This window comes from Aythya marila (assembly GCF_965140915.1).
Source record: "Aythya marila genome assembly, chromosome: 15".
NCBI classification, from domain to species: domain Eukaryota; kingdom Metazoa; phylum Chordata; class Aves; order Anseriformes; family Anatidae; genus Aythya; species Aythya marila.
In genome coordinates, this window is record NC_139056.1 from 10,014,480 (window position 1) to 10,026,936 (window position 12,457).

The 12,457-nt window shown below is 41.3% G+C and overlaps 1 protein-coding gene across 2 annotated transcripts; it reads right to left on the reverse strand.

Moving 5' to 3' along the window:
- Positions 1-1,518: 1,518 nt before the first annotated feature.
- On the reverse strand, positions 1,519-12,334 carry CDR2 (cerebellar degeneration related protein 2). 2 transcript variants are annotated; one of them, XM_082772280.1, is made up of 5 exons: positions 12,112-12,334; positions 7,481-7,593; positions 4,005-4,153; positions 3,571-3,735; positions 1,519-2,387 (listed from the first exon to the last, which is right to left on the reverse strand). In XM_082772280.1, exons 1-5 carry the CDS (start codon positions 12,188-12,190, stop codon positions 1,520-1,522), a joined length of 1,374 nt encoding a protein of 457 aa, XP_082628406.1. In that variant the 5' UTR covers positions 12,191-12,334; the 3' UTR covers position 1,519. The 2 variants fall into 2 exon arrangements, with proteins under 2 accessions (XP_082628406.1, XP_082628405.1); XM_082772279.1 differs by having other exon boundaries at positions 12,138-12,236.
- Between the last annotated feature and the right edge of the window lie 123 nt (positions 12,335-12,457).

Below are 12,457 nucleotides of genomic sequence, written 5' to 3' on the forward strand. Positions count from 1 at the left end.
TGACTGGCTTATTTATTTGCTTAGAAAAATATTCACAACATTCAGATTCCCATTTTTAAATAATTTTAAAGAATGCAACATGTTTTTGAGAAATTCCCACAATATGAATGAAGTCTTAATACTGCAACTGAAGGACAACTATACACAAGCTTAACAGGGTACATAAGGCAGACAGAACCGTAATAGCAGCTGAACTAGAGCTGAGAAATTGTCAACACACTTTCAACTGTTTGGTGTATTGCAGCAACTCAGACAAGGCAATAAGTAGGTGGTTCCCAAGAACAGTTGAACAAATTAAGTTATGAGACACTTTATAAGAAGGATGTCGCCTCTCCTGGTGCCCTCTTTCTCCTTGATTGCTTAGCTTTTGCTTTCCATTCTTGACACTTCAAAGCAGTTTTAAAGAACATCTTCATGTTTTGTTTTCCAGAATTTGAAAACCTATGAACTTATTATTAGGGAGTGGAGAAGGAGAGGAAGAACAAGAACATGGGCCCCTGTTTTCAGAAGGATATGTTCTGGCAGTGTTACATCCACCCCGTAGGCAGCATGGAATAGGTCCACTGGAAGCAACAGACAAACCCATATAAGGTTTTACCTGACCTGTCTCCTTCAAGCACTGGGAGCTTGTGGTAGGTAGGCTTAAAAGCTATTCCACTATGTCAATGCTACTGCTAAAGTTAAACAGCTAAATTGCAACTTTCTATCTTACCAAATACACACATGTATGCACTTTGCAGGCATTCCACCAAAAAAAGAACAGTAGGTCCCAAATAACATACGTAATCAATTCACAGTATCTTGCCTTAAGACAAAGTTCCCTATATAAGAAACCATACCTAAAAGCCACACAAACTTTGTCAAATCCTTTCTCAGTAAGACATTTATACCAACCTGTGGGAGAGCTTAGTGCACATGAGAAGGTGGTATTCACTTAAACCAAGCACAGCGCAAGCTGCTGTGCGTGCTCTCCACCTCCCTGTCAAAGCAAGTTCAGCTAGACTGTTCACTTCGTTCTCAAGACTCAAGGAGAGGCTGCCCATGATACTGGTCAGGGGCTCTGTTTTTGTTCATTTTCTACATCATTTTACATAGTTACAGGGCTAGATCATCACCTGCAAGCAAATAAAAGCTTATAGCCTGGTTCCTTGTGAGAAGTACTGAACAGGTTTCTTAGCTCTGTTAATATGAAGTGGACTAGGGAAACTAGTGGCAATTACTACTCTGGACAGACATCGTGTAGTATGAAGTAGTGTAGTATTAAGCTATGATGTTTGCTTTCCAACCACTGGTTTGTGTGACAGTGCTAAACAACATCAAATCTATTGCTACATAGGTACAAGGAGACTGCTAGTCTAGCCAGCTTGTTAACTACATGTCTACAAACCAATTGAAAACATTCATTTTGAGTGCTAAAAGAAACAGTGTAAGGGGTCTTTTGACATTTGTGTAAAGGTTTTCCCCTCTTTGAATAAGAGATTAGTCATCAACAGAAAATGGGTCATCAGAAAGTCCAGTGTTAGGGTTGAGAAGAGAGGGACTTGTACTTAGATCTGTGTTCATCTATTTCTTCCTTCGTTTTTTTGATACAGCTAAAGATCTCCTTGAAGAGTGCTTTATATTCAGGAGGAGCATTTGCAGGAGAGTCACTTAGCTCCACATTTGTGGATTCTTGATTGCTAGCTGAAAGATCATACTGGGTATTTCCCACGTTAAGGTCTTTGGAATACTGCTTCAGTGTTTGTACAGCCTTGTGTTTCAAAGAATCTTCATCGATTTGACACTTCTTTAAAAGTTCCTCATACTTCACTTTCAGAGCATTATACTGAGCATCAACTTCATTAAGCACAGAGATTCCTCGCTGCTTCACAGCTTCAGCTCTCCTAATACACGTTTCTTCGTGGCCCCTTAGAATGTCTCCTCCTGCAGCGCTACTTAGGAAAGTTTCACTACTGCTCCGCTTCAGTGCCTTCTTGTCAAGCTCACATACGTTCAGAAGTCCATCATCTGCTGGGCTCTGACCAAGCTCCCTTTCTAAGGATTCCTTGAATGAAATGAAAAATGATTCTGGCACCAATTTCTCTGCATTATGGAATGTGTTTTCAGACTGAAGTATTTGGCGCATTTCAGCTACTTCCACTTCCAACTCCTCTGCACGAGCCCGATACAAGTCTATATCAGCAAGCCTCTGTTCAAGGTCACAGTTTTCTTTTACCACAAGACTATATTCCTCTTCCATGGTTATCCTCTTCTCTTTTTCTAGGTTAAGTTGGGCTTGCAGAACTGTAACTGCCTTTTTTAAGTTCTCATTTTCTTCTTCTAGAGGACTTAGCTGACTATCCATTGAAGTTATCTTTTCTGCAAACACATGATCGTAAACAAAATACCTGCAGAAACAAACACAAAAGTATTATGAAATCTAGGAAATACAGCTGACCACACCTAAAGTTTTCCTGTCCTAGGTAACTCATGACAGACTTAAACTGAATGCTAACATATCTCAGAATATACATAGCAGTCATTTTGCTAACCTATCAGTCCACTTAATAATCACAAAGGGAGTTTGTAAATACTTCATGTGCCATCAAGCCTTCCCCCTCTAGCAGAATGGCAGCTTTTTAACAGTTTCAAGTTACAGATCAGCTTACTGAATAACTAGGTCTAGAATTTAAGTTTTTAAAAAAATTCATGTATCATGTAATATTTTCTGACCCTTCAGATCTTTTTCCCACAGCTTTCCACTCTTACAACTTGTGTCACTATTGAGTGTGGAAACAAGCTTCAAAAAAAAGATAAGGCAATTCTGTAGCCACAAGCCTTTGGCAGTTTGAAAGAAGCCACATGCCTATCTTTCAAAATGTCAAGAAATAACACTTGGATACAGAGATTGCTTATTTTGCAGTCTTACTTCCACGTAGTACTGGAAGAGCAGACAAAAGAGCCTGTTCTCCTTGTCTGTAAAGGTGCTTCATTTCTGACATTACCTTCTAGGACTGAAGCTAGACTGAGTTTTTACCCCAGGTGACTTTTGATAGGCATACAAAAGCAGTTCAGCTGGGTAGAACTGCTCAAAACTAAGAAGCAGCCCAGAGCTCCAGGCACCATTTTAACCAGTTTAAATTCAGCAAATCTACTGCATTTATTCCATCTTGAAGACAAGATGCCCACAGACATCCAAGAAAAGAGTAAGTTACAGAAAAGATTGTTTAGGATGTTTATTTAGTAATTATCTGTTTGCACTTTATCTGACTGAAAAGAAGGAGGTTCAAATCCTTGTAGACTTCCTGGGCTATGATTTTATATGCTTAGAAGCTTTGGAGCAGAACCTTTCAAGATAAGAGAGTGGAATGTACAGTTCATCTTCCACAAAGGCTATTACAGTCTTCAACCAGAAGCATGCCACTGCAGTGGCAACACCACACAATGCAGGACTGCAGAGATATTTTGCTAGCTGTGAACATAAGATGCTTTTCTGCTAGCTTCCTTGACATCTGTGCTTGTTTCTAGTTTTTCAAACTTTGCTTAAAATAATTTCAGTATTTTATTTGGTATGCAAGACAAGAGTCTTACTGGCGAAGGTCATACAGCTCCTTCAAACACGAGAAGCTGTGCATTGATCTTGGCTGGTCAGATCTCTCATGGCTCATCCGGCCTCGTCCAGACTTCTTCAGTTCTTCTACTTGTCTTTGAAGGTCATCTATGTGTGTTTGCAGATTTTCAATAGTCTCTGTCAAGCTAAAAGTGAAGGACTGCTGTTAAAACATCTGACTGTTCAGTCAAGGACACAAGATAAAAGTTCTCATTACCTCATATTGCAATTTCTCCTCTGAAGACTGCTCTTTGGCCACAAAACACTTTTAAAGTTACCAATTTAAGAGTGTTGTAGAACAACACTAGACAGAAACAGCCATTCAGTAACTGTACAAACATGCTTGGTCTACTCTTTTTCATATTAACAGTTGGGAGCAGAGGGGAGAAAAGAGGATCTAGCCTAAGTTTGTTACCTTAGTATCTTTTGTTGTGAAGCTCTGCTCTCCGCAACTAGTTTTTGATTAGTGTCTTCTAGTTCTCTTGCTGTCACATCCAGCTGCTCATAGACTTTTGCATGTTGATCATTCATTTGACGCAAGAGCTCCACTTGCTTTGTGAGATACTGCAAGACAATACTGCTGTTACTAGTCTGCACTTGAATCACAGATAGAGCTACTGTTCTACACTTCTATTCACACATAAAAAGAACTACTACGTTTCAGAAATATAGAGATTCCAGTGGGTCCTTTGGAAAACATACACTTGTAAAGGTACCATCAGAGCTCAGCTAGGTAGCTTGCTTTGTCACTGAGGTCAACACAGACTGATCAGTCAGCCTTTCACCCAGATGAGTTTGGTTTGTTTGTGCTGTTTTTTTTTTTTTTTCCTTTATCTATCCTTGCTGCAGCTAAGCTGTTAGCCAGTACCCATGCCTTCTTGACTGGGTTTGTCTGTAGTGCAGTCATCACTAATACAGCCACAAATCCCAATTTCAACACAGCCCTTAACTATCCATTGAGTCTTTCTAAAAGCTGCAGTGGGCTCCATCAGAAGTTTTGTAATGACGTTGACCCAACAGTTTTCTTAGCATTAAAACTGAAATATTGGGTGGCACTATCTATATCTTTTTTCAACTGGCCTATATTTTTCCATTTTGAAGAAGCATTGTTCAGCAAAACACAATTTAGATTGTGGTCACACTTAAGAGAGTTTGTGGACTACTGTGTGTCAGGAAGTACAACCAAACTTTTGGATTCACTCTTTAATTTCTCATAGGGAACTCCAGTTACTGTAATACCAAGAGGTTGTGTTTTTTTGTTTGTTTTGTTTTTTAATAAAACACACAAAGTGGTCTCATTTAAATCCTCTTTAGTCTTACAGTTACCAAAATAGCCTGTTAAGTGTCTAGAATACTTTCAGAAAGCCTGGAATTCTCAGCATAAGAAGTTAACAATAACTTAAGACTCTTAATTAAAGTGCCTTATATGGTCCCACATATGGTAGGACTGATACAGTTCAAAAAAGAAACAAGTTTGTTTTAAACAGGCTTGAGAACAACAACAACAAAAATCCTTTAGTTCTGAAATACTTTGTTATATAGAATTTCCTTCTTACAATACATTCTTACTACATGCTACTCACTGGTAAGTATGAACACCCATTGGACTTTGAGGCAGATCTACCTCTCTTTACATAGGCACATACTGAAAACTTCTAATGTTCTACTTAACCTTTTACCTCCTTAAGAGAGATTGATGGGTTTACATTTTAGGCAATTTAAGAACAGATTATAAATTAATCTAGGACTAGCAACTGCTACATACAGACTTCTAGAAGATCAACACGATAGCAGTTGGCTAGATCCTTCTGTAGCCTGTACGCACGTGACAGAGGATTTACACAAAAATAGTTTATGGATTAGCAGCAGAATCTCAATGTGACCCACTTCAGATTAACTTTCCCTATTGGTCACTCTCAGAAGGAGCTAGAGATCTTCAGATTTTGTTCAGCAATACAAGACTAAGCACAGAAACAAGGTTTTGGTACCAGAATTAGATGTTCCCACTTCTCACAGTGGGGTTTTGCAGAAGGTTTAGCTGAATGGAAGATGTAAAGCACCAGTTTAATCCACCTTGTCCCTCCAATATCTTTAGTGTTGGTATTAATTTGGCCTGCTGTAACCAGGCCATGAAAACAAAGCACAGCTGTGGTAACACCTTAGAAGTTTGCATTTGTTCCACCTCCCCAGCAACTGAGCACCTAACATGAAGCAGCAGCTGAGACTTCTGTTCCACTGCATGATAAAGGAGAGTCAGTATTCCTGAAGTCTGAGTGCCGAGAACTAATATTCAGACAGCAATAAAGTTGCCCTTTCACTCCAGCATTTATTACATCTACAGTGATTCATTAGTGGCATACATGTCAGCACAGAGGTCAGATATAATGATCCAAGGCTGTAAAGCACTTAATATGTTAGTATATAATATACCAGCTATAATCTTAAGCATCCCAAAAGCCTTTGACCCTTCCTTTTCAGTTCAGAAAAGGTAGTGCCATATTTGAGAATGACTTTAATCATTGTAAGAAGTAGTTCTGGAGTTCGCTACCTGTAAGAAGTGGATTTATTGGGGAGGATAGAGGCAGGGGGTAGAAAGAATTTCATTACTTTATTTGCACTAAAAAAAGCTAGTCAAAACCTGATCAAAGTAGCTCCAAGAACAGCTGAAAGACCACCTTCTGCTTGCAGAGACGAGCAAGTTAAGAATTAGGAAGATAAGGAAACATCAAGCACAGAGGCACAGATATAGCACTTAGAGACTGCAAAGTTACGTTATTTCAAAACATGTTGCAACTGTATTAAACACTTCCAACAATATGTCTAATTATAGAATCATTCAGGTTGGAAAAGACCTCTAAGATCACCAAGTCCCACCGTTAACCTAGCACTGCCAAGTCTGCCACTACACCATGTCTCTAAGCATCCCATCTGCACATCTTCTGAATACCTTAAGTAGAGCAGTATTTGTATAGCACCTTCATAACAACGATAAATGTTTAAGTCTTAAGTTGCAGCTGTACAAAAACACTCTGTAACTGCGCAAGTTCTACTTACACAGATTAATTCATATTTTGTAAGAATTTAGCATACACCAGTCACAGGCTGGTCCCTGTGATTCACACTAGAATGAAACTAAAATGCTGGACTACGTTTCCATTATATTGTCAGTTAGAGAAGTACTGAATATTTAATAAATTTAATTATTAGAGACCATGCATTGCCCTCTTAATAGATGAAAATCGTTACATTGACAAATGCTATGTCTGCAAGAACATAAGCACTGTTAAAAAAAGACGTTGCCAAAAATGGTTAGGTTTTTCCATCAAGTAACAAAGCTGAGCGTTTCCAGAGGGTGGTTCTGATCCGTTACCCCGTAACTACAGAAACATATACCCATTACATCCTGTATTTAGGTACTAGTTAAATGTTTGTTCTTGCTGATTTTTAATTGAACTTTACTTTAGTTCCCTTTACCACAGCTCAGTTTAACAGAAGTACATATCCTCCAATTTTACTCAAATCTTTTCATGCTTTAGTCAAATTTCAGTGCAGTAATTTATCATAAGAGGTCAAATGATACGAAATTAAGACGAGCAAAGTTTAGCAATAAGACACCTGAAATAACTTTTCCTGTATAAAACTCAAGTCCTTTGTCATTATATAAAACAAATCCAACAAGTTTAGTGGCACAAAGACTCCATTGCTGAGACAAACAGGTCTAACAATGATCAAAGCCTATCTATGTTATTGAGGTAGCAGAAGTACTTAAAAGTTGCTCAGTGATTGTCTTGAAAGTGTCAATCAGATGTCAAGAAACTCAGATCTTCTAACTTATGTGCTATTTTGTTGCATGGTTACATGCTTTAACACTTGGGTTCCTTAAATATTTACCTCTATCTCCTGCAGTTGCTCTTGGTTTGTTGCATACATTTGCTGTAAAGATTCCTCTAATTCGGTATTTCGATCCAGTAGTGTCTTCCCAAGCTCAGCAGCAAGGTGAAGATCTACAAAAGAAGTCATGTGTACACATGTTACAGACACAGCCAGCCATCTTCTCTTCACTTCCTTCCACCTGCCCAGTACAGCACCAGCATCTCTATTTGAGGTGTCTGTTAACTACATTTCACGATGTTTACAACAGTCGTGTTTTAGAAAAGTAAAGGTAAAAGCAAACTTATCAGGCTAGACCTGGGCCAAAGCTGCCTGCACTCTCATTTGCTTTGCTGTTCTTCCCCATTACCCCTTCAGCAAGGAGCTCAGGTCACACAGGATCAAAGCGGTGAATTAAAATTGCAGACACTTTATGGTGAAACAAGAATATGTAAAGACATAAAACTAATAAAGAAATGTAGCTATTCTGCTTTTCAAGCTCATAAACCTAGGAGACAGCAATTGCTTTATGTGCTCCAAAACATCATTTTAAGTGTCATTTATTCCCAGGCACTTAATCTCTATTTCACTTCAGTCATCTTCAATCACCTCCAGGGTGCGGTGACTAGTGTTGTTTCGAATTAAGAAATAAATCATCTGAACGCCCAGTTCCTTTCTCAAGGGAGGCTTGATATTTGTTCCACAGCTTATGTATTGCTAGATATTCTATAATATTGTCTTTACAGACACACACAATTTAAAATCCAACATTATGTGATGAAATCAATCTAGTGTTATGGTTACCATAGTAATTACTCTGTGCAGGGTATTACATGTTTAAAATCCAACAGATTTTGAAAGTCTCTTATTTTTCACCTCCTTCCCATCACCTGGACCATGACCATGTTGTCTCCTGCACGCATGACAGTCTTGTTAGTTTGCTCATAGATGGGACTGGCATCACCAATGGGAAGGAAAGGAAACAGAAGGAAATTCAAGAAAAAAATTCTATTCAAGAAGTCTTAAATTAAGGTACAAAAAGCATGTACTGCATCAGCAGCAGTTGCAGCAAGACAAGAAAATGCATCCCATTTTCATTTGATTAAGATGGCCTTGTTTTAACATGTTATCTTACCTCTTTCCTGCCCTTTCCCAGTTACCTTATCAGCTAGTCACTGGAGTAGACAGAATGCTGCTCCAAGATTGTTTTGTGCTAACCTTCAGTTTGGCAGCCTGTCCAAAATGATTACTTGATCTAGATGCATAAACCAAGGACTGAATTCAGACCTAACAGCCAAATGTTCCTGTTCACTTGTCTCTGTAAGCTGTAGATGTCCAAGTTTGGACAAACAGCAGCTGTGGTATTCTTTACACATTCTTTACAGCTCCAGTGCATTGTTTCCCACCTTAAAGTCACATTCTTAAATTCCACAAAAATTATTTCAAACAAGTCACATTGCATCCAAGTTCCTGATAGAACTAGGAGCCCCACTGCATGCTGGTTTATACTGAGCAGTTTATCCTCACGTAGCTCTTTCATTGTTACAGCACTTGTTAAGAAACAGCCGATTTTAGAGCTTTTTCCCAGGGTTTAAAGTATTTGGGATAAGAAGACCTTAAGGCATCCTGCTTAAGATTTTCCCATTTTAAAACAAAGCTCATATATTGTTTATCCATGGACAGAGCAACTTCTAAAGCAAACACCAAGCTGTTTGTTCTATCACTCTATAGAATACTGGAGTCTTCAAATCCAGTCATCTTTCATCCTATATAAAACAGAGTCCTGATTCACAAGTTCTCATACTACACAAATCTTTACTAACACCCACAATCTTTAAAGCCCGTCAACAATATTGGCATCGTTCAAGGCAAAGACTAAATAGTCCATTCTTTTATTTTAACAGAGTAGAATAAGAGCTTTAGAGAGGATTTTAGGATTATGTTAAAGACTTAATACATAATGGAATTTTGCTGCCATTTCCCTTCCCAAAGTGAAAGTTTGTTTTGATGTTTAAATACATTTAGGAGTAGATAGTTTCATTCTTAAATGCCCCCACATCTACAAAATCAAGGAGTGCATACCACACAGCACTTTGAACACAATGCGAATAATAGAATTCATGTCACTGTACTTATACACCCAATCTGTTCATTAGCATGGCAGAAGCACAAATGAGTTACTAGGGGAGAAGCATGCTATTTTGTAATTAAGGTAATTTGTTTTTGAGGGGGAGAAGACAAGTGGAAGAGCTCAGTAACATGCAATGAAACTAACTGCTACCCTAGAAAAGGCAGCAACAATCTGGCCTCTCCTAAAATTAAGAGTTTACTTTGCATCTGTTTTTCCACATTAAATGCCTTTTCTCCCTATATTCCCTAAGAGGGAATTTTAAGTCAGATGTAGAACATGTTCTCCTGATACAGAAGTTAGTTTACATTTGTCTTAGTCACTGTATAATACTAGAAGCACACTACATTTTCTGTGGAAAATTTATGTAAACTAATAGTTAAAACCTGCAACAGGCAATTACACATTTTTCCTTTTTCAACATGAAGATGTAAGCAGAGAGGTTTTTAAATAATGCAAACTGCATAAGCACAAATCTTAAGAACCTGATTTTCATAAACCTGATCAGTCTTACTCATGCCATTTAACAGCTGCATCAGGAATCTCTAAGCTGAACAGGATTTCAGTGATAGGTCTTCAGTGGTGTTACAAAGCCCTCATTTGCAAGCACTTCCCCACAAATTCCTTTGACAGTGTTACAGTAATTGAGAAAAAGACGAAGACAGTACCAAAACCCTTATCTTCTACATTTCATAACCCACGTAACAAAATGATTCAGGTAATTTTCCATCTAAAAATAAGTCTGTACTTTTGAATAGCAGAAGGCATTAGTAGTGCAAGATGTATATGTAAGCCTGGTTGAAGTTTATTTAACTGTAAAATTAAACCTTTTTCTTACTGAGATGTATATTCTCTCCTCCATGATCAGATTACTCTGTGTTATTAAAGCAAGTAACAGCAAGAAGCAAGAAGAACACTCATAAAAGAGCTCTTTTCCAAAGGTCAGCACACTGCAGGAAGACACGGATCTTGCAGGAGGAGGAATGGCTGTTCCCATCCTTAGAAGAATTCCACGAACGTTCTGTTTTCAGCAGCAGCATGCCAGAGAAGCCCACCTCCATTGTCAAGGCAAAAGCTTTTGATGCATACAAAGACTGTTGAAGTTCGCCTGAAACCTTACCCTGATTTTCAGTTTCAAAGACAGCCTGAGAAGAAGTACAGGCTTGTTTTAGGATGCTTCTTAAATGCTTAAAAACCTGTGTTTTCTCACAGACACGCTCCTCAGTTCTTAGACATGCACGGATTGTTTGGGTTGTGAAAAGTACAAAGAGACCTCGATAAGCAATCTTGCTCCTCTGTTTACATACTCTGGTATCGCTTAGTTTTAGAGGGATAAAAAGTGTCTTGCAGACTGCAGGAATAGAGTATAATGGAACATTTTACAAACACTCCCTGAAGGAGCAACTACTTTGCGTTTCAACTTGCCCATCAGATTATTTTCCTCCTTTCCCTTTTGGCAAGGCTAGCAGAGACTTCCGTTCGGGCTTGTAAGAGATAATCCTCAGAAAAAGACTGTTCAACTGTTGGGAGAGCATGAACCAGCCCTCAAAACGCACTGACCTCTAGAAGGGACTGCTGTCTTCTGGCTCGCAGGAGGGAGCGAAGTGGTGATTTTATGGTCATTTAAACTATGAAAAAATTTGAAGTTAAACATCAGTAAGGCAAGAAGTCAGCCACTCTGCATCAGGAACTCGCCTTATAAGTCTTCTACTCCCCTAAATGCTGATGTTGTAAAAACAGTTATATCATGTCTTCTCGTTTCCAACTCCTCTTCCTTTTGACAGCAAACCATGGATGGTTTCAGGATCTTACTTAAATTAATTGGTTTATAACCTACAGCCACGAAGACATCTCTTTTGAGCTCAGAATCCCTAAACATAGTTGAGAAGCGAGCTATTTAAAACCCAAAGCATACAATTAGGGACCTATTCCTGTCTCAGAAGTTCCTGCTGGCAGGTGCCTGATCTCAGCACAAAATCTGCTTAACCAGGGACGGCTTCCACACGCACCTTTCCTTACAGCAGAGCAGCGTGTGGCGGCGTGAAACCCTAAAACCCGCGCGGGGCTGAGGCAGGGTGGCAGGACAGCACCTCACCGCTCCCAGCCGGCCCTTTAACACGCACACGGGGCCGGTACCGAGAAGTAAACGCCGGCCGGCTCTCAGGGAAGCCGCGCATTCCTCCCATATCGCGTCCGCAGGAGCCTTTCGGCTGTGCCACCGCCTCGGGTGGGCTCGGCAGGGCGGGCTGCCCTCAGCTCCCCCCGCTCCCGGTGCCGCTCGCAGCTCAGGTGCCGCCGCCGGCAGCCGCCTCCCCGCCTCGCCCCAGCGAACAAAGGCAGCCGCGGGCTGCAGCGGCGGGGCGAGGCGAGGCGAGCCGGGGCTGCCACCGCCCCCAGCCCCTCACCGGCGGCTTCAGCCCGAGCCCACCCTGTCCCCTCCGGGGCTCGCCCCGCCAGGGGTCACAGCACCGGGGTCACCCCCCCGGCTGCTCGCTCCCCGCCGCCCCGCGCCGTGCCGCCCCACCTTGCTGCAGGTCCTGCTGGTCGTACCAGGGCTCATCCTCGCGGATCTCGAACTCCTCCACCAGGCTGCCGGCCAGCATCGCGCCCCCTTCTCCCTTCTCCCTTCCCCCGGCGGGGCCCGGGCCAGCCGCCCAGCCGCTCCCTCTCCCCTCAGCGGCCGCCTCCGGCCATGGCCGGGCGCCGCCGATCCCTCGCCGAGCCTCTCCCCCTTCCGGCCGGGCCGCGCGGAGCCGCCGCCGCCGGCAGCAACGTGGCAGGCGCCGGCCGCCCGCCCCCCGTCGCCCCGCGATTCAAACGCGGCACCCTCAGCTCCGCGGCGGGGAGCCAATGGGGAGCCGCCCGCCCGG

Bases quoted from the DNA above. Each gene is read 5' to 3' on its own strand.
- CDR2 (XM_082772280.1), bottom strand. From the start codon at position 12,190: ATGCTGGCCGGCAGCCTGGTGGAGGAGTTCGAGATCCGCGAGGATGAG. The intron at 7,594-12,111 runs GTGGGGCGGCAC...CTTCTTTTGTAG, and splicing joins CCAGCAGGACCTGCAGCAAG to ATCTTCACCTTGCTGCTGAG. The intron at 2,388-3,570 runs GTAAGACTCTTG...TTGTTTCTGCAG, and splicing joins GAGCTGTATGACCTTCGCCA to GTATTTTGTTTACGATCATG.